General features: G+C 39.3%; 1 protein-coding gene across 2 annotated transcripts; it reads left to right on the forward strand.

Annotated features, from left to right (window-relative positions):
- Positions 1-14,474: 14,474 nt before the first annotated feature.
- Positions 14,475-18,642, forward strand: Srsf1 (serine and arginine rich splicing factor 1). Of its 2 annotated transcripts, XR_003302436.2 has the most exons (6): positions 14,476-15,180; positions 15,596-15,780; positions 16,149-16,321; positions 16,521-16,707; positions 17,087-17,205; positions 18,134-18,642. XR_003302436.2 is itself a non-coding variant. In XM_026407321.2 (5 exons), the coding sequence occupies exons 1-5, from the start codon at positions 14,987-14,989 to the stop codon at positions 17,107-17,109; spliced, it is 762 nt and encodes a 253-aa protein (XP_026263106.1). In that variant the 5' UTR covers positions 14,475-14,986; the 3' UTR covers positions 17,110-18,642. The 2 variants fall into 2 exon arrangements, 1 of the variants encoding a protein (XP_026263106.1); XM_026407321.2 differs by having other exon boundaries at positions 14,475-15,180; positions 17,087-18,642.
- Positions 18,643-24,705: the final 6,063 nt, after the last annotated feature.

The raw sequence follows: 24,705 nt of genomic DNA on the forward strand, positions 1-24,705 counted from the left end.
TTCAACTGTTGGAATCTCTGTCAGTTGGCTCCTATATCCCTTTGCTTCACCTATTCAACACTTCTCTGAGACCCTGTTGACCACTGATCTGCTTAATATCTCTGTAGTTTTGCCTTTTCCAGAATAGCATATATTGGAATACAGTATATAGTTTTCTCAGAGAGTGACTTCTTTTCACTTAGTTATACACATTTAAGATTCAGCTGCCTTCCTTCCTTCCTTCCTGTTTTTTTGTTTTTTTTTTTTTTTTGCAGGGCGGGGAGGGGGGCGAGTGCCAGGAATTGAACTCAGGGTCACTCAACCACTGAGCCACATCCCCACCCTTATTTTGTATTTTATTTAGAGACAGGGTCTCACTGAGTTGCTTAGTGCCTTGCTGTTGCTGAGGCTGGCTTTGAACTCATGATCCTCCTGTCTCATCCTCCTGCGCTGCTGGGATTACAGGCATCCACAACTGTGCCCTGCTTTTCCTTTTTTTTTTCTCTTTCTTTTGTACTGAGGATTGAACTCAGGGGTGCTCTACCATTTAGCTACATCTCTAGCCATTTATATTTTTTAATTTTGGGACAGGGTCTTGATAAGTTGCTCAGATTGTCCTTGAACTTGGGATCCTCCTGCCTTAACCCCTGGAGTCACTGGTATTACAGGCATTTGCCATCAATCTGGTGATTGTTCATTTCTTCTAATTGCTGAGTCCGTGATGCAGCTGTACCAATCTCATTTATGTGCACTTAAATTTCTTTGAACTTACAGTTGAATCTTGTAATGCTCCCCAAATTGAAATGTTTCAATGCCGGTTTTACAGGGTTAACTTTGTCAAATGATCTGTTAGTTCTCTTTTCCCATCCTAGAAATACCATATCTGCAGTTTTCCACCAATTTAGGCCAGCTGTCCTCTAAAGCAGCTGCAGAATTGTCTCACTGGGTCTGCTCTTTGATGTCATCCTAGAAATCCCCCCCCCTCTATATATATGGCTTGTTCCCTAAATCCAGTGTTTTCCTTTTTCTTGGTTTACTTCTTTATTTACTGGAACATATCTTCCAGTGGCCTCCTGAGAAATAGTGAACAGTACACACTGAAAACTCTCACAATTGAGAGTTTGGCTGGGTATAGAACTCAACACTGGAAATAATATTCACTCAAAAAATGTAAAGAAGGGGCTGGGATTGTGGCTCAGTGGTAGAGCGCTCCCCTAACACGGGTGGGACCTGGGTTTAATCCTCAGCACCACATAAAAATAAAGGCATTGTGTTGTGTCCATCTACACCTAAAAAAATAAATATATATAAAAAAGAAAAATTGTAAAGAAATTGCTTCACTATTGTTGCTTCTAACCTCCAACACTGTTATTCTTTTGGTGGGGGGGGTATATACCAGGGATTGAACTTGGGGGCACTTGACCACTGAGCCACATCCCAGCCCTGTTTTGTATTTTATTTAGAGACAAGTTCTCACTGAGTTGCTTAGCACCTCGCTTTTGCTGAGGCTGGCTTTCAACTCAAAATGATCCTCCTGCCTCAGCCTCTCAAACTGCTGGGATTAGAGATGTCACCATGCAGGTTCCAGCACTGTTAATGAGAAATTTGATTATTTGAAATAATAATTTATTTGAATAATTAATTGAATAAAAACTTTAGAGATCTGAAATTTCTGATTACTGGATTTCATTTTTGTATGTGACCTATTTTTTTCCTTAAAGGCTAATTTTTTTTTGTACTAGGGATTGAACCCAGGATTGCTTAACCACTGAACCACATCTCCAGCCTGTTTTTTATTTTTTATTTTGAGTTGCTTAGCAGGGCTGGGGATATAGCTCAGTTGGTAGAGTGCTTGCTTTGCATGCACAAGGCCCTGGGTTCTAATCCCAACATCACATACACAAAAAAATGATGAGTTGTTAGGGCCTCATTAAGTTGCTGAGGCTGGCTTTGATCTCATAATCCTCCTGTCTCAGCCTCCCAAGCCCCTGGTAATACAGGTGAGTACCACCATGCCTGGCTCCTTAAAGGCTTTAGGATATTTTCTTTATCCTTGGTATTCTAAAATTTCACAATGATGTAATTTAGTGAGGATCTTCTTTTTGTTCATGGTGCTAGGCCTTATCAATTTGAATACTTGTGTCCTTTAATTCTGGAAAATATTCTTATGCCATCTCTTTGAAAATTTCTCCCCTTTGTTCTGCCTTTTTGAAGCACTCAGAAACTTGGTGAGTGTGTGTGTGTGTGTGTGTGTGTGTGTGTGTGTGTGTGTGTGTTGGGGGGCAGGTTCTGGGGATTGAACCCAGGACCTCACACATGCTAGGCAAATGCTGTACCACTAAGCTATGTCCTTGGCCAGTTTTTAAACTTTTTATATTAATCTGATTTTCTTATCTTTTCCTGTCATTTTCTTTTCTATTCTGATTTCTGAGAGGTTTCCTTGATCTTACCTTCCACTCTTCAGTTTAGAAAAGTTTTAATTCAATATTTTAATTTTGAATTTCCTTCCTGTTCCTTGTTTCATACACATGTGCATACTTGTGTGTGTATGTGTGTACACATTATCTTTTATCTTTTGGTAGCTGTTAATTGTAGTCTCTTTGAAGATTTATCCTGTTCCCCACATAATGTCTGTTTTCTGTGGACCTTCTTTTTCCTATGTCTGCTTTATTCTCTCTCTTTTTACACATTTTCCTTGAGAAGGCAGGTTTGCCCTTCCATCTTTTCCACTGTGTGAGGACATGGAGTTCATCCCCTTGGGAAGATGGAGCAACAAGTGCCATTGTGTAAGCAGAAAGCAGCCCTAACTAGATACTAACCAGGTGGCACATTGATCTTGGGCTTAACCTCCAAAACTATGAGAAAAGTTTTTAAATTACCCAGTCTGCAGTATTTGGTTATTGCAGTGCAAAGGACTAAGACCATACTATGCAAAGGCTTTCAGCATCACAGTTTTAATGATGAGGAAAGTGTGGTTCAGAATAGCTTATCACCTGATTAGTAGCCTCTAAAATAGAATCTATACACTCTGGTGGCATGTGAGGTGCTACTATTTTCTTAATCAGATGTTGTATTATATACACAATAGTGTGGAAGTCCATGTATATAATGTATAAAAATTACATCGAAAAGGGCTTTGTGCTCAAAAAATATTTTACTTGTGGCATGAGTGATCAGGAACCTTTGTAGGATACTATGGTAGACCAAGGGCAAGTTCTCCTGGGCAGGTGTCATGGTTTTACTTTGTACTCCTAAGTTTAGCCTAGTTCTGGGATTGAGAGAATGCTTGATATGTTCTGAATGAGAGAAAATAAACCAATGAATAAAAGGACATTAATTTAGATGTTCAGGATAATACAATTAGTTAAGAAGAGGTGTCAGGATTCAGAGCCAAATCTGCTTAACTCCAAAATCTACTTTTCCAAGAATAGGTGCAGCTCAGCACACCAGAGAGATAAGGGAAAAACTGAGTTGTGTCCAAATACTTGGTTGTTAAAAACATCTAGATAAGCTCTAAGCAACAGAGAAAAGCATTAACCAGGAGGTTTTAACACTTTTCCATTATAGAGATATTCTTTGAAAATGTAGGAGGCAAAAGAATTACATTATATTTCCTGCAGTTTTAAGGCAGCATCAGAGGCTGGGTCCTTTATGATCAGGAACATTTCTGTTTCCCTAGGTTAACTTTGCAACTTAATTTTTTCTTTCTAGGCCATATTTCCCCTCTTGAAGATCACATAAAACAAAAACCTGGGTCCAGAGCCAATGCAGTGGTGCATACCTGTAATTCTATCAAATCAGAAGGCTGAGGCAGGAAGACTGTAAGTTCAAGATCCAAATCAGCAACATAGTGAGACCTCATTCCAAAAATAAAAAATAAAAAAGGGTTGAAGCTATAGCTCAGTGGTAAAGCACTCCTGGGTTTAATCCCCAGTACCAAAACAAACAAACAAAAAACCCCTTAGTTCAGGCAAGAACTTAAACTTCTTTTCCACTGTTATTTATCCACAATATCAAATTGGTCTTAAAGCAGACTAACTAGAGTTTTACTTCTCATTTCTTCCTCAAGAATAAAGTAGACCACAGTCTAAAGCACTAATGTTGGAAAACTAAGAGTAAAGGTTTTCAGAGACTGAATGAGAATCACTGCTCATTACTGAGAATTTCTATGTGCAGGGCACTCTACAACTAGTTGATTTCCATGTTATTTAGTCTTCCAACAGCCCTAGAAGTGTTATTATTATCCCCATAAGAAGAAACAGAGGCTTAAGCAGTTAAAGGAGTTGTGCAAGATTACATAGTTAAGAAATGATTTAGGGAATTTAAACCCAAATCCTTCTTATTCAAAGTCCATCTTTCCACAACACTATTATATGCCTTTTAGTGATAAGATAAGATACACAGAGCAGAGTCTTGCACCATCCTATGGCTGTCAATATGAAACATAAGCAAGAAGTAAACCTGAGTTGTTTTGTTAAGTCCCTGAGATTTGGGAGGTTGTTTATTATTGCAGGCTTATCCAACACAGACTAGCTGACAACAGCATTTGTAGTGGTATAAATCTTGGAAAGTGCTATAATAACTTATTACAGTGCCAACCACGCCTGGTAAGAACCTCTATTAATTGATACCATCCCCAAACAAATATTTATTTTCATTTTGACAAAGTACAAAAATGACTGAAGTTCTGAAGACAAAACAATGAGTGAATCTGTTGGGGTATGACTTTGGCACTCGAATAGCTGAACACAAATTCTTGCACAAATATCCTCAGAACTATATTTTCTTAAGGGCAACTGAAGTAGTTTAAGACTATATTGTCAGATACGAAATGTAACTATAGCCCCAGATATTCATATATATCTGCAAAATAATTTGGAAACTTTTTACAATTGTGACATTGTGACATAACACTAACAAGAAACCCAGGAAGAAATGCCAATACTGGCATTTTAAAACCTGGATTTAGTTGAAGTGAGGAAAACATATATTAGGGTGATAAAGTTATTTTAGCTACAGAGGTAGAAGCTGAACAATCATTTACAGCAGACTGTTTCCTTTGGTTAGATAGTCTACATAAAGGGGTCCTTTATTTGAACAAATTTAAAGCAACACTCATTCATCTTGGGAAAAATTATTAAGAAAGAAAAATATTTGAGGGGCTGGGGATGTGGCTCAAGCGGTAGTGCGCTTGCCTGGCATGCGTGCGGCCCGGGTTCGATCCTCAGCACCGCATACAAAGATGTTTTGTCCACCGAAAACTAAAAAAAAAAGAAAAAAAAATTAAGAAAAAGAAAAAGAAAAATATTTGAGTTTGGGAGGCTGTCAATTACTTGGGCATGTAAGTTGTTTTGGTGAAGGCAAACTTTGCCTTTGCAGTTACTGTGGGAGACTGGGAATGTATAGATATATTTCTTGTCTTTGTATGAATGGATGTAAATATATTTTGTGGGAATGTGTATATTCTTGTTTAAGCTGTTGCTTGCACTATACCAGAAACTGAGATCTAAAAGACCATATAAGGGATATTCAGACTTTTCACTGTTAACTAGAGGAAATGGGGCTGGAAAAGGAAAAATGGTACTACTGGACCTTGTTTGGCAGGCAAAGTTCAACCTTGACTATGTATTGATGATATCTAGCATATGGTGTTAACAGTGAACAATGTAGACTCTGAAAAATATAACAATGTTGGCCCCTTATGATGTGACAAAATTGTTCTGTTAGGAGCAGAGGGAAAGGTTTTAGCTCTGCAGAAAAGAGAGGACAATCTTATAAAGGCAAAATTTCTCACTCTCAGTCATCCTATGTGAAGGTAGATACCAAGATAGGAAATGGAGAATTAGATCCAAAGGAAAGAACTTTTCTCCCCTGTAATCTGAATTCTACAGACATGAATTTAGAGGGAACAGCAGTTCATGAGGCAGAATAGCCCTGACCATGTGGAGACAGATGGAAAACAAAGAAAGAAGGAGATGGATCTGGACTGTAGACTGCACAGGTATGGTGGTACCAGCACCAATCTGAAAATAAGTGATCTCAGAACCATCGAAAAACAATCTGCAGCTGGGCGCAGTGGCACACACCTATCTATAATCCCAGCGGCTTGGGAGGCTGACACAGGAGGATCATGAATTCAAAGCTAGCCCCTTCAACAGTGAGGTGCTAACAATTCAGTGAGCTCCTGTCTCTAAATAAAATACACAATAGGGCTAGGAATGTGGCTCAGGGGTAAAGTGCCTCTGAATTGAATCTCTGGTACAAAAAAAAAAAAAGCCTGCAAATTTGGAAATTTCACCTGAAAATTCCATACTAAGTGGACATTAATAAATATGTATTTAAAACAAAAATTATTATGGACTAAAGTGTGCAGTATTATTTCGATGCAAGAATGTAATAGAAACTTGTACTCTTACAAATGCTGGACAATTTTGAATCAAGTAGACTACAAAAAAATGCAACCAATTAGAGCAGAGCAATACCTCTATTTCTGGGCTGGGCAGATGGCAGGAGAGTTTATTATCACCAGTTCTCAGTATCTTATTACCTATAGTGGTGGCTGGGGAAGCACATATAAGCAATATGTCATTTGAAAAAGTATTACTTATGTTTACAACTAATAATGATATATTACCCATGACAAATACAAGAGGTGGGGGGCATGACAAAACTGAATATTTAAATTAGGTCAAGCAAATATTACAAAATCAGGTGATTTCCTTCTTGGTAGGGGGCAGCAAACCTTTTCTATAAAGGCCAGATGGCAAATATTTTAGGTTTGTGGACCACAGAGTCTATGATGCCACTGCTCAAGTCTGCCTTTATTGCTTAAAACCAGTCCTAAACAATATGCAAATAAGGAAGTATGGCTGGATCCAAAAAAAACTTAGTGGACACTGAAATTTTATTTTCGTATAATCTTCATATCACAAAATATATTCTTTAGATGTTTCTCCAATGTTTGAAAAATGTAAATAACATCCCTAACTCATGGGCATTACAAAAACAGGTCATGGGCCAGAAGTCTATGCTGACCCCATGGCTCTCGAGTAGCTTCTGTAAACAAATTTAGAAAAGTAATTCTGAGAAATTTTAGCTCACCTAATCTGAGATACGTTTAAAATAAGGGGCTGAGCATAGAGCCTAAAAGCAGAGTGCCTGCCTTAGAATGCACAAGGCCCTGGGTTCAATCTCAAGCACAGCAAAAAAGACAAAAAAAAAAAAAAAAAAAAGAAGGCCCTGGGTTTGATCCCCAGTACCACAAAAATACACACATGTGCACACACACGCATACATGCACACATACATTTAACAAAAGCAAGAAAGAGGGAAAAAAGTCACACTTTCAAAACTTCCAAGAATTTTTTTTAGAGAGAATTTTAATATTTTATTTTTTAGTTATCAGCAGACACAACATCTTTGTTTGTATGTGGTGCTGAGGATCGAACCCAGGTCACATGCATGCCAGGCGAGCGTGCTACCGCTGAGCCACATCTCCAGCCCCCAAGAATTTTATTGAAATTAATTTTCGAATACACAGGCAGCAGTATGAACATAACACCATTATTACAACCTCTAAAAATAGCTAACACTGGGCTGGGGATATAGCTCAGTTGATAGAGTGCTTGCCTTGCATGCACAAGGCCCTGGGTCCAATCCCCAGCACCACAAAACAAACAAACAAACAACAACAACAAAAAACCCTAACACTTATTTGGAGTTTCACCATAAAAATAAGTTACAAGAGTGGAGTGCAGTGTCATATGCCTGGAATCCCAGGGACCTGGAAGACTGAGGCAGGAGGATTGCAAGTTCCACACTAGCCTCAGCAACTTAGTGAGACCTCATCCCAAAATAAAAAATAAAGAGGGCTGGGGATGTAATTCAGTAGTAGAACACTTGCTAGAGTGTATGATGTCCTGGGCTCCACCCCTAGTTCAGTACTCCAAAAATAGAAAGGTAGGATTTTTGGCAAATAAAGCTGTCTGCTATATTTTCTATGTAATAACTTAAAAGATCCACTTACTCCAATTAGGAAGTGTATAATATGGAGTTTTTTTTAAGAGAAAGAACCAAACATGAAGAGGGAAGTGGGAGTTACCGTAAAAAAAAAATGGAAATATATGTACTACTTTTGTAATACAACATACTTTCTTACTTTTTCTTTTTGTACTGTAGATTGAAGCCTTTACCAGTGAGCTAAATCCCAGCCCTTGTAAAATTTTTCATTTATTTATTTTTTGAAATTTATTTATTTATTTATTTTGGGTACCAAGGATTGAACTCAGGGGCATTCAACCACTGAGCCACACCCCCAACCCAATTTTGTATTTTTTATTAGAGACAGGGTTTCCTGAGTTGCTTAATGCCTCCCTGCTGCTGAGGCAGAGCCTGTCTCTGCCTCCTGAACGCAGAGCTGCTGGGATTACAGGCGTTAACCACCACGCCCAGTTAAATTTTTTATTTTGAGACAAGCTTTCACTAAATTGTTTAGGGCACTGCTGAAGTTGGCCTCAAAATTGCAATCCTCTTGCCTCAGACTTGGGAGTCACTGGGATTACAGGTGACACGCCCAATTTGTAAAACATCATTTAAAGCGATATTTATTTATTTATTTACTTATTTATTGTACTGAGAATCGAACCGGTGCCTCACACATACCAGGTAAGTGCACTACCCCTGAGCCACAGCCCCAGCTCCTCCCGGGAAAAAAAGAGTTGTTTTCTAGGGAAATCACATCCTATTGCTATCAATACTGTGACAATGAAAATGGGAAGAATTAGCTAAAATAAGAAGTATCAAAGAATGAGGGAAGCCAGTCCAAAGTAAAAATAAAATGATCAAAACTGTATTATTAGACGACTTATTTGGGTTTAAAAGTGGCTTACTTTTATTATACTTTGCAATGAAAAACAATTCATGCACTCATTGTGTCTATCCATTGACAGCAACATGAAGTTCCCATGGAAACAACATTCTGCTCATCTTCTGTCCTACCTTTTTCAAAGATCAGTCAGTAGTCAATAATATTCATTTTAACAGAGAATATACTGGTAATAAAGGGAATTATTGTGAGCTGGGGTTGTGGCTCAGAGGTACAGCACTCACCTAGCATAAGTGAGGCACTGGATTTGAGCCTCAGCACCACATAAAAATAAATAAATAAATAAATGGAATTATTAATCCATTTTCAACATAATTTACTAAGGATATAAGACATATAAATAAAATAAATTAATTAAATTAATAAAAAATTAGTGGACACTGAAATTTTATTTTCATATAATCTTCATATCACAAAATATATTCTTTAGATGTTTCTCCAATGTTTGAAAAATGTCGTTCCTTTTCAGAGAACGTCACCAAAATAAGTAGAGGATAGGAACAGAGAATTATGCAGGCAAATTCTTTCAGGAGTAAACCCCCCTACACAGTGGACTCAAGTATTCCTAACCCTTTAAGTGACTCTTAGCCAGGCATGGTGCTACAGACATGTAATCCCAGCAATTTAGCAGGCTGGGCAGGATGGGAAATTGAAGACCAGCCTGGGCAATTTAGTCAGATCTTGTCTTAAATAAAAAGGGCTGGGGGTGTAGCTCAGAAGGAAACTGTCCCTGGGTTCAATTCTCAGTACCACAAAACAAACAAACAAACATGTCTTCACCTACTACTAAAAATGACAGATGTATTTCCAGAGGATAGTAAAGACAGGCACACACACACACACACACACACAAAATGTTGAGTGGGGCACTTTGGCATGAAAAGCCAGCCTCTACCTCAGAGCAAAGCCTGTCCAAGGAAGGGGGCATGACCCTTGACCTTGGAAAGACCCACAGAGCACTCCTAGGCACATACCACCCTGCTGAGTTGTTTATCTACAAATAATAGGAGAGATCTTCAGAGCCAGGTGTCCCAGACTCAGTCAGACTAGGTGAGGATCCATAGCAACCCCCTAGCAACCCCCAATCAGCATGAGACAGGGAAAATACCTGGGATGTCAGATGACCCTCCCAGTAGTTTATGGTGGTTGATAACTTGTTGGGAAACCATGTAGTTCAGCAAGTACTCCCCTCGTGGCTTAAACCAATCAGTTCAAACGAATCCCCCTCTTGTACTAACCAATCACCCTTACCCAACATGTTCCCGCCAGTGACTGTGCTAATCATGTTTTATAGAGTTGTTTTATGATTTTCCCGTGGTATGTGATGATTTGCTAAGAGATGCTAGGATGTATGTGAAGTCCCTTGCCTTCCCCAAAGACTGTATAAAACTGCTGCAAACCCTGGGCTCAGGCCTTTCAGCGTCACCAGTTGCTGTGTGCACGCGCAGAGGACCAAGGTAGCTCGCAATAAACACCTCTTTGCTGCTTACATTGATCTTGGTCTCTGGTGGTCTTTTGGGGGTCCTGAATTCGAGCATAACAGGCACATGCCTGTAATCCCAATTGCTTGGGAAGCCGAGACAGGAGTATTTCGAGTTCAAAGCCAGCTTCAGCAACTCAGCAAGAACCTGTTCTCTAAACATAAAAAATGACTGGGATGTGGCTCAGTGGTTAAGCACCCCTGGATTCAATCCCGGCATCAAAAAAAAAAAAGTTGAAAACAGCATTTCCAAGTTTGAAAACCCGTATTTCAGTGTATCCCCAGTAATGCCTTTGCAGGAATGATAGTGGGAAGCAATTTGGCTGATTGTAGAGATACAGACATTTTCAAAAAAGTTTTATTGAGTTATAATTTACAATTACTTGTTTTAAGTATACAATTCATTGATTTTTTAGTATATTCAGAGTTGTGTAATTATCACCCCAAGTATAAAGGTTTCAGGGTTAAGCAAATTGCTGGAAAACTGGGTCTTGTGATTTCAACCTTTACAATAAATAACTCTTTAAACTCCACCCCTCACCCAGCCTCAAGTAATCATTTCCAGAGTAAAGTATGGTGCAGACTCTAGTAAATACTAGATAGAATGGAAAGCATTTTAAATGTTTCCTTTGGGGGAAGTAACTTTTCATAAATAGCAACAATGTTGAAAATAAGGTAGCTTCTGAGAATAAACCTCCTAAAATCTTATAATCAAGTTGGTTGTGGAGCAATCCATAAAACTGCTTGTGCATGGTATAACTGAGGAGTATAGAACCCCCTTCCTGCCCAAACTCTAATTGTGAATGCAATCTCAGGAAGCAAAACTGGAAGTGTCTGCAGTTCAGTTGGTAAAAACCCAAACAATCATCTAGTACACTCTTTAGAGAAAGTATGTAGATCAGTCTGTGGAGTGAGAATTGCCAGTTTTACCCAGTGTTGTCCAGGAAACAGACACAAAATCCACGGAGCACTAGTTTTTCTGTCTTGGAGAGCTATATTGCTTTGGGGCCTCACACCATGATCTGAACAAAATATCCCTCAAAATGATTCACCTCATTTTGTTCTGATTCCCAGTTTATCTGCTTTCAACACTTTTTTTTTTTTTTAAACCTAGGGGTGCTTTGTCACTGAATCACATCCCCAGCCCTTTTTATTTTTTAAGACAGGGCCTTGCTAAGTTGCTTAGGTCCTCACTATGTTTCTGAGGTTGATTGGTCCCAGCCCTTTTTATTTTTTGAGACAGGGTATAAGTTGTTTAGGTTCTCATTAAGCTGCTGAAGTTGGCCTTGACCTTTGGATCCTCCTGCCTCCAAAGTTGCTGGATTACAAGCATGTTAATCAACTCTGAGGTACTGATAGCAATAAAATCACATTCTTAACTATAATAATTATCAAGCTAATATCATCCTGGGAGACCCTGATAAAGAGCCACTGTTCCTGCCACAAATGACCTCACTGTCCACTCCAGGGCCTATCCTACCATTACATTCAAATAGAGACACAAATAGAGAAACAAGAATATCCTACTTACTCTATTATAAAGTTATCCCTCTGAAGTGAGCAAAATAATAAGTGAATGCATTAAATTAGAAAATAATTTATCACAGTGAATTCATGATTCTCTTTTTCTGGAATGAAAATAGTTTCAAATCAAAAGCACCCATGTTTAAATCACTTCAGTTATAATTGATTTAACATGAATCAACAGGAGTCTGAAGATAATCAATCTCAATTAAAAGATTAAAAAAAAAAGAAAGAAAATGTGCCTAGCAAGTAACCGCTGAATGAAGGAATCAACACAAGAGTGGCTAAAACTGTTTTTTAAAATCTCATCTTTTCTGCCACTAACTGAATGGGACAGTGCTAGAAAGTGAATGATTATTGAAATAGTATCTCTCTCTTTTTTTTTTTGGCAGCTTCTTATATTTTAAGAAATTGTGTGCGTGTGTATAAAATGTTGATGGACCTTTTTATCTTATTAATTTATTTATATGCATTGCTTAGAATCAACCCAGTGCCTCACACATACTAGGCAAGTGCTCCACCACTGAGCCACAACCCCAGCCCCCCCCCATCCCCGCCCTTTTTTTAAAGTCCAGCCTCATAAATATCACTTAAGGATGGTCTGAAGGGTAGATAATCTATCCTTCCCCTAAAATTGTCAAAGGTCCCTTTCAGAGATCTATAGATCTCTTTAAAGAGCTGATTAAATTTTCAAATCCTCTTTCCAGGATAAAGTACATCAGCACATACATATAATTTTGGAGATCAGTACAGAGTTCAGGGATTATCCAAGGGCTTCTATAGGGCTGTTGAGGATCCAGACCCAATATTAAGTATCCCTGCTCATTTCAAGTTTGAATTTGTATTTTGGCGTCACTGCGATATAATTGTAAAATACATTTTAAACAGTTTTAGAATTAAGAAAATATGTTCTTCTTGGAGTCCTGCACAGTCATCCACACCTGTAATCCCAGAAACTCAAGAGGCTGAGGCAGGAAGACAAGAGTTCCAAGCCAGCCTCAGTAACTTAGAGAGAGGCCTCCAGCAATTTAGTGAACCCTGACTTATTAAAAAAAAAAAAAAGTCTGGGGATGTGGCTCAGTGACTTGAGTCAAGTGCCTCTGAGTTCAATCCCAGGTACCCCCCACCACCCAGCCAAAAAAAAAAAAAAAAAAAGGATAGAAAATATATTCTCCTGAAAACATATTTATCTTCAAAGTCACTTTGTATTTTGAATACACTCATGTTCCCTTCTTTACTATTACTTCTGGGATAACAATAGTCAAATTTGCAGTCCATCTCTATAGAGGAAGTCAAAAGATTTTAATAAATCCCCTCCACCCCATTTCCCCTTTCTCCTGATTTCTTCATCAAGTTTTAACTTTTTGTGTTATCTCTGTAAGCTGATTCACATGCTTGGGGAGACTGTCTGGCAGTTATAAGTAAATACCAATATGAAAAAAATCATCTTAAGGCGCAGATCTGTTTTAGTATACTTAAAATTACAGGACTTTATTTTTAATTTAATTAATTATATCAACATTTAAAAATCCCACAATTTCATGCACGAGGACCTGGGTCCAATCCCCAGCGCTGCACGAAACAAACACATAATTTCATATAAAATTCCACATTTCAGACGTTTCTGGAAGAAAGGCAAAGTTCTTATTTCCCTAAGCCAGAATGCAAACAAGATCACAGTTCTGTGCCATGGTAGCAGTTCTCAAACATCCATGTTGTTCATTTGAAAACTCTTGTATATAAGCTTCCTTCCTTCTTTCCCCACTCTCCCTCCTCCAGTCATACTGGGGCCAGGAGCACTTGGTGTACCACCAAGCTGTACCTTCAGCTCTTTTTTTATTTTTCGACACGGGGTCTCGCTACGTTGCGAGGCAGGCCTCGAACTTAGGATCTTTCTGCATCCCCTTGTATATAAGTTTTAGGGGAAAACTTTGAAAAAGGAATAAATTTCAGAATTCACACACACACACACCCTTTTCTTTCTGTGTTCTTTGAAAAGAGGAAGACAGGGGCTGGGGATGTGGCTCAAGCGGTAGCGTGGTCGCCTGGCATGCGTGCGGTCCGGTTCGATCCTCAGCTACATACAAACTAAGATGTTGTGTCCGCCAAAAAAAAAACTAAAAAATAAATATTAAAAATTCTCTCTCTCTCTCTAAAAAAAAAAAAAAAGAAAAGAAAAGAGGAAGACAGCAGGCACAACTCACTGGGCAAGCATTCACCAAGCTTCTCCTCTGCGATAGGAACAGCAACAGGCAATTAACGAGAAACAATTACCGAGAGAAGCAGGGTCTGGGGTCCTGAAGAGCGGTATGATTAGTTAGTGCCACCAGTGACTAATCAGGGTACGACCCACTGCCACTAGAAAGACGGCTGAACTGAGCCATATAAATTCTGAATCGAAGTTGGATCAGCGGTGTATTTTTTAAAGAAATCTAAACTGGACTCCTAAGTAACCACCACCTATTCGCAGAAAGCGCGGCAAGGAACGGCTCCGTTAGGGCTTTTGATGGAATCACTTACAACCCGGCTACTGGACTAGAAGAAACATCCGGAGATACCCTGGTTTCCGGAGCAACCGCCCGGTCCCTCCCCCTTTGGTCCCGCCCCCGGAGCCTTTCCCGCCAAAGGCCGTTAATGTCGCGAAGCATGGTGGGACGAGATTACAGGCTAGGTTTCACCTAGGCCTTTCCGAGAGCAGATTGGCTTTCAAAGAGGACCACTCCTGGGGAAACTGGCTTGCTTGAAGATCCGGCGGGGATTAATTACACCTTTCACGAGGCTTCTGTATATATTTTTCAACAAACGGCTGCTCAGTCCAATAACCAATCGCTCCGCAAGCCGGGAACGCGGGGGACTTTTTCCCCTTCGTGCGGAGGGTGACGTTGCGCGTGCGTGAGCGTATCGCCGATACCCGTTACGCTCTTGCGCGTGCGTATTGAGGTCGAATAGCTGCTTCCTCCCGCTTCTCTTCCTCCCTCCCCCCATATCCGTGCGCCGAGCTGATAAAGGCGCCATTTTGGAGGGGCCGCGGGAGACGTGGTGCCGCTGCGGGCTCGTTCTGCCGTGCGCTAGGCTTGGTGGGAAGGCCTGTTCTCGAGTCCGCGCTTTTCGTCGCCGCCATGTCGGGAGGTGGTGTAATTCGTGGTCCTGCAGGGAACAACGACTGCCGCATCTACGTGGGTAACTTACCTCCAGACATCCGGACCAAGGACATTGAGGACGTGTTTTACAAATACGGCGCTATCCGCGACATCGATCTCAAGAATCGCCGTGGAGGACCGCCCTTCGCCTTCGTTGAGTTCGAGGACCCGCGGTGAGGCAGCGTGGGGCTTGCAGCCTTGAGGAAATAGGTCGGAGTAGTTGGGGAAAGGCTCCGAGGCCTTAACATAATGGGAAAGGAGGGGCTTTTAGGCTGGGGCGACACGATATCGCCCCTGCAGAAGTCGAGCACGGAGCCGAGTCGGTGTGGTGTCCCTGGTGGCTGGGTGCCTTGGACGCCCCCAGAGCTCACGCGCAGGCCCGGAACGGGAAACTGAGGCGCCGAGGACTGTGTAGTGGTCGGGCGCCTAGCGTGTTTCTGGGTGGGGGAGGGGCCGGTCCTATTATGCAGCGCATGTGGGCTCTTCCACGGTGGGTGCGCATGTGCCGGGGTCCTCTCATTCTCCACCGAGGGAGTTTTTTTCCGCGGGTCTCTTTTCTCATCCTTTTTGCCTTCTGTGATCATGCAGGGATGCGGAAGACGCGGTATATGGTCGCGACGGCTATGATTACGATGGATACCGTCTGCGGGTGGAGTTTCCTCGAAGCGGCCGTGGTACAGGCCGAGGCGGCGGCGGTGGTGGAGGTGGCGGAGCTCCCCGAGGCCGCTATGGCCCCCCATCTAGGCGTTCTGAAAACAGAGTGGTTGTCTCTGGTGAGCTTATGTCTCTCTTGTGGGTTGGGAAGGGACAGGACTCACTTAAGGTATTTTCTTTGCATGGCCGGTTTAACAGTTGCTCGTTGTTCATTCTGGGCCTTAAAATTATTTCGGTTTTTGGGTGAATTTAGTAAATAAAGATTACTGTGGTGGTGATTTGCCCAAATTAGGTTGCGGTTCTAGAATATGAAGATCCTTTACAAATAAATTTGGACTCTGGATCTCAGAATCTTACCAGCTCTTTACCTGGAATCACTTAAGTACAATCATTAAGCATTTTTAAGTAATCTTTGTTTTAATATATGTTATAAGTTTTAACGTAAAACTTAGGGTAATTGGTTTTAAGGGAAAAATCGTTTTTTCAGGACTGCCTCCAAGTGGAAGCTGGCAGGATTTAAAGGATCACATGCGTGAGGCAGGTGATGTATGTTATGCTGATGTTTACCGAGATGGCACTGGTGTCGTGGAGTTTGTACGGAAAGAAGATATGACCTATGCAGTTCGAAAACTGGATAACACTAAGTTTAGATCTCATGAGGTAGGTTATACACTTATTCTTTTATTTGGCCAGATTGGATACAGTGGTCTTAACAGTGGAATTTGAAGGTAAGGATTCAGGCAAAGGCGTCCACCTAAATTACCAGATATCTGGTTTTAGTTACTTTGTATTCAATCAGCATGCCTGAAGATAGGTGAAAGCTTAGATCTTTCAATGGAAAGTTCTGTCTATCCAATAGGGAGAAACTGCCTACATCCGGGTTAAAGTTGATGGGCCCAGAAGTCCAAGTTATGGAAGATCTCGATCTCGAAGCCGTAGTCGTAGCAGAAGCCGTAGCAGAAGCAACAGCAGGAGTCGCAGTTACTCCCCAAGGAGAAGCAGAGGATCACCACGCTATTCTCCCCGTCATAGCAGATCTCGCTCTCGTACATAAGATGATTGGTGACACTTTTTGTAGCACCCATGTTGTATACAGTTTTCCTTTACTCAGTACAATCTTTTCATTTTTTAATTCAAACTGTTTTGTTCAGAATGGGCTAAAGTGTTGAATTGCATTCTTGTGTAATATCCCCTTGCTCCTAACATCTACATTCCCCTCATGTCTTTGATAAATTGTATTTTAAGTGATGTCATAGACAGGATTGTTTAAATTTAGTTAACTCTCCATGCTCTTCAGACTGTGATATTGTGTAAATGTCTATTCTGCTCTGGTTTGTGTGAACTGGGATGTGGGGGGGGTGTTTGTGGTTATCTCACCTGGGGAAGTTCTTATGTTTATCTTGCTTTTCATGTGTCTTTCTGTAGACATATCTGAAGAGATGGATTAAGAATGCTTTGGATTAAGGATTGTGGAGCACATTTCAATCATTTTAGGATTGTCAAAAGGAGGATTGAGGAGGATCAGATCAATAATGGAGGCAATGGTATGACTCCAAGTGCTATTGTCACAGATGAAATTGGCAGTATTGACCTTATACTAAAAGGCAAGGGTTAAAAATGATTTTTTTATATATATATATATATCTCAAAACTTGCAAACATCTGATGCAGGTATCTTTAGCTACAATTGCTTTGCTCTTTAAACCTTGGCAATTGTGGCAAAATTACATCGCCCATTTTGTAACAATTTATTTTGCTCCCTTCCCCCCTTTTTTGTTTTAATAGGGACTAATGTGGGAAGAACTGGCTAATTTGTCACAGTGTTTAGTTACAACTGTTAATGTGTGACCTGCTGTTGGTGTACATGTGGGTACAGGGTGTCTTTAATTCCAACAAGATAGAGTATAATATCAATACTGCTAAATCTGCATGTCCTCTGTGTGACTGATAAGAGCGTTGCTATTTCATTTTTTTTAAGACAAAATGAAAGCAAAATATAGAATTCCAATGTATTGGTGTAGATAATCTAGTTGGGAGTACTTTTAAGTCTCACCTTCCCCTTTAAACTAATATTCATAATTGACTCATGTTTAAGACACTTTAATTTACAAATTAAATTGCAGATGGGAGCGTTAGATTTAGTTTAGTTTAGGTGGGTAACAATATCAGTAAACTTTTCAACTACATAACTTTTTGCAACCACAAAACCTGTAATACGCTGTACAGTAACAAGTGTTGGCATTATCAGTTGAACTGTAAATATAAAATGCTTCTTCCAATTAGTCTCTATGATGATTAAGTTTCTAAAATTTATCTGAACACCATTCAGAAACTTGTTTTGGGGAATTTGATAGTTATTGATGTACATCTGTTAAACTGATGACAGACATAACTCATCATTCCCCAGAAACCTTTTTTGATTACAGTATCTAACATTTTGCCTCCTCTTTTTTGGTTTTGCTGGTTATAAAGGTTTGGATTGGAGAGGGCTCACTGGATCCCAATCCTTGGAGCTGGATCATTGGATTCAAATCATAATGTGGATAGGATAGGGAGGATGAATTACAAGGATTCATGGAGCGGGATCAGATTACCAGGAACATAGGAGTGGATTCCTGCCCCAACCAAACCGCATTCGTGTGGATTTTTTATTCAACTTAATTGGCTATTCCAAAGGTTTTTTTTTTTCCTATTTTTGACGATTGGAGCCCTTAAGATGCACGATGGAATTGTGTTTTGCATTTTTTGGTAAAAGGAGCAAAGCGAGGACCTGGAGATATACGCTGGAGCAATCTCCTTGGAAGGATTCAGCACGAGTAGATGGTAAACATTGAAAGGGGAAAGGGGGGGTTTGTTTAAATAGTAAATCAGTAAGTCACTTCTAAATTTAAAGAAAACAAAATTGGAGTTGAAGAATAAGTAGGTTCCAATTGGCTATTGCCGTTTTTCTTTGAAAAAAATAAACATTTTTTAAAAAACTATGCATGGTTGTCCTTTTTCCTCTTCATGTAAGATTTTAACTCTTATCAGTTAATTCTTATATTAGTAAGATTCTGACTCTTGTGCTTATGTTAGTAAATTAAAAGTTCTTGAAAGGCTATCTCAATGGTATTAGCTATCTTAATTTATGTAACAGTCTTAAGGGGACAATAAGGGAGAAATTTGTGTAATGTGGCAATTAAGGCTATGATCTAGTCTCTAAAAGATGTTTTGCATACTTTGCTAAAATGGTTTAAAACTTAGATACTGCTTATTTTGGTGACCATTTAGACAACACAGGTTTGTGTAAAATTGGTTGGTTGATAAATATCAGCTTGGAGATAGCCTTTGAGATTCTCAATGAGACTTATCTTAAAATTAATGAGTAGTACATGTTAACTTTAACACAGTTGTATTAGAACTCAACAAAATGACTTTCCTTTTTGAGATGTGAACAGTGCACTAAAGGATTTATCTGCTAATTTGAGTGAATCTTCACCTGTAAACCCTTCTTGACCATAGTTTGTTCTGTCTCCAAACTTTAGAATTCTCTAAGTTTTGGGTTTTTTAAATACTTTTACTAAAGAGCCCCTTGATGTTAAAGTTTCAACTTCCTTGGGTATAGGAAGGGAAGTTTTACTTAAAATTATTGGTCTTGTGATTTCCTCATAGTTACCAAGAAACCACTCTTTTCTCAATCCAAAAGAAATAGCTAGATCTTTTAACTTTTTCCTTGGTTGCTAATCATAGTTGCAAGATGAATTTAAAAGGATTATTCAGGTGATACAATTTAAAACAGAGAAAGCCAGGCATAATCTTTGTAGTGGAAGAAATGGGCAAAAGAGATTTGTATAAGGTCACATGTAATTACCTGATTGAAAGGAGTAGGTTCAAAATAAGAATTTTACTTGAAAAATATTCCTTGTAGATTCATTATATTAAGTAGTAAAGTAGGAATTCAAAATATGAGCCAAAATTGTAGATTTTCTATTTTAACACTCTGAAAAATTATACATGCCATGCTTTTTGAAGTTTTAAGTCTCATGTGCAGAATACCATTAATAGATAAGACTTCTACACTTGTACAAACCTGGTTTCATTTATGTTCACCGAATGTTTGGAAATAGGACCAAAATCGAAATGGCCTTTACTCAAGGTTGTCTATTAAGTTAAATGAGAGGCTGTACTAAAATTTTTAGTAGTTCAACCCAAGATTGAAATGAGATAGAAAGGTGATCTTTGTTAAATAGGCTTAAGAATGAAGATTTGAGAGGACTTAATGCATACTTTGAAAGGTAGAGGAGCACAGGTTATGTAGTTCAGTGACCAGACAGAAACTAGAAATGTTATTTTTAGTCCTAGGAAATGACCTCTACCAATATTGGCAATTAGAAAAAGTCACACCCTCTTGGAACTACAAAGGCTACCTTGAATTTTTCCCTTCTGTGTCCCCTTATAATATTGTAAGGAATCTATAAATAGTTTATTTTCTAACCAAGAAAGCACTTTAAGAAGCAGTTACTATTCATAACATCAGATTGAATAACCTACCTTGCTGTTCAGCCCACATTCTACTGGAAACAAAAGGTAAGACCAATTTTCTGATTCCTAATTGTTTGGGATCTGAATTATATTTTGAAAGCTAATATTTTTTAACTTGGTGTTTGGAATGTGAATATTTCCCTCACTTAAAATGTTTTCCCTAAGTTTTATACTTTAAATAAATTTCAAATGTTCATAAATCAACCCATTTTAGTGCTTGAGTTCAATATGATTAATTCTAGAACCTCAACTTTTCTCAGTTTTGTCTAATGTTTTCATTAGGGCTGGTGCTATTTTCAGGTTTCCGTGGTCAAGGTGAATTTCTTATGTGTGGCTTTTTGCTTTGTATCTGAAGTTTGTAATTACAAATGAAACAAGTTATATATATGTATGTATACCATAAATAGTATTAAAAGGTCAGAAAGTATTAGACTGAAGTTCTGTTGTAACCATTTTTTGGCTTACCTTATTTTTATCACTGTGAATACAAAGGCAGAAAACAGATTCACAATCTCTTATCCACTATTTTGAAATCTTAACCTGAATAAAAATTTTGTTGATCCAGTAGAATGTAAAAGCTGACAAGAATTGATGCCTGCCTTTTGCACTTAGTGTGACTAAGCATTTTTTCCTGCAGAAATAATTCGTGTACTTTGATTAATCATCACCCAGTTGCCTAGGGCATTATGTAACAGTACATATAATATACCTTTTACAAAAGTACAAACAGCTAGAACTCATACATCTGCTCTCAAGTTTGGATAAGGGATTGGAGAACTGTCTTAAAACACACGGGTTTAATGCTCCGGTGTATAGTTTGGAGTGTGAGTGAAAATCAGCCTGTTTGGTTCCTTAATTGAGATTTCAGTTTCTCGTTATTTTAGGCTGAAGCAGATAACAGAAGAAAAGGTATGACCACATTTCTATTCTGTTGCTACAGTAGGCTCACAATTTTATACTATTAAAGGAAATATTCATCCATCCAAAGTACACAGTATAATACTCTGTTGTTTTGAGGTAATTGTTTCTATTTTAATACTTACAAGGTACATTGACATTAATCATTCTGATCCTATGGGAAAGGTTAAGATTGGCATGAAGTAGAGATTGTAAGGAAAAATCTGCCTATTGCATCTTGTTGGGATTGTTGAATAAATAGTAAGGTTGGCAAAATAACGTGATTTAAACATAGACCTGAGAAGTTACAGGATACTTAAACCAGAACTTCTGTGATTGATAACTTTGGACTACTGCTTGTTAGATTTGAAGGCTATACTTGATAACCCTGAGTTGTGTGTGTAGTAATCAAGGGAAAGATCACATAGTATTTCAATAATACACAAAATAAATTGAAGTTTTTGTTGTGTAGAAGTGATTTTTCAGAAATATTTTAACTTCAGAGGTAGAAATAGCCTCATTTACAACTTGTGTGTGTGTGTGTGTGTGTGTGGTGGTGGTGGTGAGCATTGAACCCAGAGCCACATGCTTTTTACATACCATGGGCAAGCAGCATAACCACTCAGCAAGCTATACCCCCAGCCCAATTTACTTATGGCAGGGATGCTAGGAGAATGGAACCAGGGCCTTGAAAATACTAGGGAAGTGCTCTACCACTGAGCTACACCCCCAGCCTGAAAAGAATTGTGGCGGGGGGGGGGGGGTGTTACTGGTGGTTGAATTCAAGGGCACTCACCCACTGGCCACATCACCAGCCCTATTTTTTTTTTAAGAGAGAGTGAGAGAGAATTTTTAATATTTATTTTTTAGTTCTCGGCGGACACAACATCCTTGTTGGTATGTGGTGCTGAGGATCGAACCCGGGCCGCACGCATGCCAGGCGAGCGCGCTACCGCTTGAGCCACATCCCCAGCCCCCATATTTTGTATTTTACTTAGAAACAAGAAACAAGATTCTCGCTGAGTTGCTTAGCACCTTGCTGTTGCAGGCTGGCTTTGAATTCACAATCCTCCTGTCTCAGCCTCCCAAGCTTTTGGGCCAATTTACATTTTATTTATTTTTTTTTAAGAGGAGAGAGAATTTTTTAATATTTATTGTTTAGTTTTCAGTGGACACAACATCTTTGTTTTTGTATGTGGTGCTGAGGATGGATGCCAGGCGAGCGCATTACCGCTTGAGCCACATCCCCAGCCCCCAATTTACATTTTAGCAGGTGTTACACTGGGTTTTTAGGGAGAGAAACAAATACCTTTACATAAGGTTACTGTTGTTTTTGGTGCTAGGAATTGAACCCGGGAACACTTGACAGCAGAGCTATATCCCCAGTTCTGTATTTTGAGACAGGGTCTCACTGTTGTTACTTAGTGTGCCTGCCATAAGGTTACGTTTAAGATAAGCAAAATGGATGACTCCACAAGCTCAGGTGGTTTCATCTGAGAAATAATTTCAACTTCAGAGGTAGAAATAGCCTTTACAACTGTGTGTGTGGGGGGGGTGAGCATTGAACCTTTTTACAAAGGAGATGATAAACACTGGGTCGATTTGAGTTGTCATCACCCAAGTATCAGTTGTTGGCTATGATTAGACCCTATCACCATGATGAATGTTGGAAATTGAACCTCTGTTGAATACTAAATCCTACCACATAGACTGAAAAGGGATACTAAAGTGTCTAGAATTTTTTTTTTTTTTTTTTTACAATGTTCTGTTCCACACCCCTTTGGAATAAATGATAGAAATTGCTGGGCATGGTGGCACATGCCTGTAATCCCAGTGGCTCAGAGGCTAAGGCAGGAGGCTTGCAAGTTTTTGAGGGCAATCAGCAACTAAGTGAAGCCCTAAGCAGCTGGGTTGTAGACGTAGCTCAGCGGTCAAGTGCCCCTGGGTGTCCAAAAGTCACATAGCCACTAGAGGGAGCTATAACAAAAAGCCAGGAAATTATCCCTGTTACTAATTCACACAGCAAGGTTAAGGGAGACCAGCTTCCTTGATCTGGATCAAGATGGTTTGGGTAAATTTTGTTATGATCACCTCTGCCTTCTGTATGTTAAAATATCCTTTTCCTTTTCAGCTTCTGGATCCATTTAGGTTTTGACTAGTACTTACCTTGTAGGTAATTCAATTTGTATAAATCACAAAAATGACTAGATTCTGGGACTTATTAGAAGATGACCTGCATTTGCTTGTATTTCTGTCTATCTTTAGGTAAGGTATAAAGCGAGGAACATGAACTTGATACAGGAGTAGGTGCCATGCAGAAAAACCTAGGTGTGATGCTGGTCACAGACTAGGAAAAATGAACATGCTTTCAGAGATGTTTATAATTTTTGTGGTGTGAAGTGGCTTTAAGAGTGATCCCCCTGCCCCTTGGGGGGTTGTGTGTGTACTGGGATTGAACCCAGGATGATTAGCCACTGAGCTGCATCCCTATCCCTTTTAATTTTTTTATTTAGAGACAGGATCTTGCTAAGTTGCTGAGGCTGGCTAAGAACTTCCAATCCTGCTTCCACTTTCTGTGCTGCTGGGATTATAGTCAAGCACCATTGCACCCAGCTTTATTAGGGGCTTTTAATGATAGCTTATCTTAAAATCCTACTTTTTTACTACCTACGCATTGATTAAAAAATCAGTACACACAGTGCCAGAAAGAATTGGAATAATATTGAGAATGAAACAGTTTGGCATTTGTTATTCCCATTATCCCCTGCCCCCAAGTTTATATTTTGGAAATGGAAAGAAAAGATTTGCCTTCTGTTTATAAAGTATTGTCACTAAGAATACTATATATTGGGGCTGGGGATGTGGCTCAAGCGGTAGCGTGCTCGCCTGCCATGCGTGCGGCCCGGGTTCGATCCTCAGCACCACATACCAACAAAGATGTTGTGTCCGCCGAGAACTAAAAAAGTAAATATTTTTTTTAAAAAAAGAATACTATATATTAGTGATTTTTTAAAATCACTAATGGATTTAGTCATTAAGAAGATGCATGTGGGAACACTAGCATTAAAACAATGTTGAGCCTGGGGATATTACAGTACAGTGATAGAGCCTAGCATGTATGAGGGCAGTTTGATCCCAGCAGCAAAAAAAAAAAAAAAACATTAAATATTAGAGTTGGGTATAGAGGCACATGCCTATAATCCCAGTTATTTCACAAGGCTGAGCCAGGAGCACTAGAATGGGCACTCGGTGGTAGAGTGGCCCTGGGTTCAATCCCTAGTACTGTTGCTGTCGACCTTACTCTCCTGCAAAAAATTTAGTGTTAGAATTGCCTGTTTTGAAGAATATGTCTGAAGTTAGGCAAGTAAATTATTTTCCTATAAGAGAAAGGATGGAATTGACAATTATACAGTAGGAATTTTCCTGCCTATGAGGCTAGCAAGGGAGGCTACAGAAAGAACTTGATTAGTAGGTGTGTTGCAAATTGGATTTGAGTATCAATCTGAAAAATATTAGCTCTGGTGACCTTTACTAATTTCTGAAAGGTGATTTGAAGCCACTAATAATCCAAAATTCACTTCATAAAAGAGAAGGGCTAAACAGGTTTTAATAATAGGAATAGACTA

The sequence above is a fragment of the Urocitellus parryii genome, chromosome 7 (assembly GCF_045843805.1).
Source record: "Urocitellus parryii isolate mUroPar1 chromosome 7, mUroPar1.hap1, whole genome shotgun sequence".
Lineage (NCBI taxonomy): Eukaryota > Metazoa > Chordata > Mammalia > Rodentia > Sciuridae > Urocitellus > Urocitellus parryii.

Excerpts from the sequence above, each read along its gene's own strand:
- Srsf1 (XM_026407321.2), top strand. The coding sequence starts at position 14,987 with ATGTCGGGAGGTGGTGTAATTCGTGGTCCTGCAGGGAACAACGACTGC. Across the intron at positions 15,181-15,595 it reads GTTGAGTTCGAGGACCCGCG|GGATGCGGAAGACGCGGTAT; the intron begins GTGAGGCAGCGT and ends GTGATCATGCAG. Across the intron at positions 16,322-16,520 it reads CTAAGTTTAGATCTCATGAG|GGAGAAACTGCCTACATCCG; the intron begins GTAGGTTATACA and ends TCTATCCAATAG.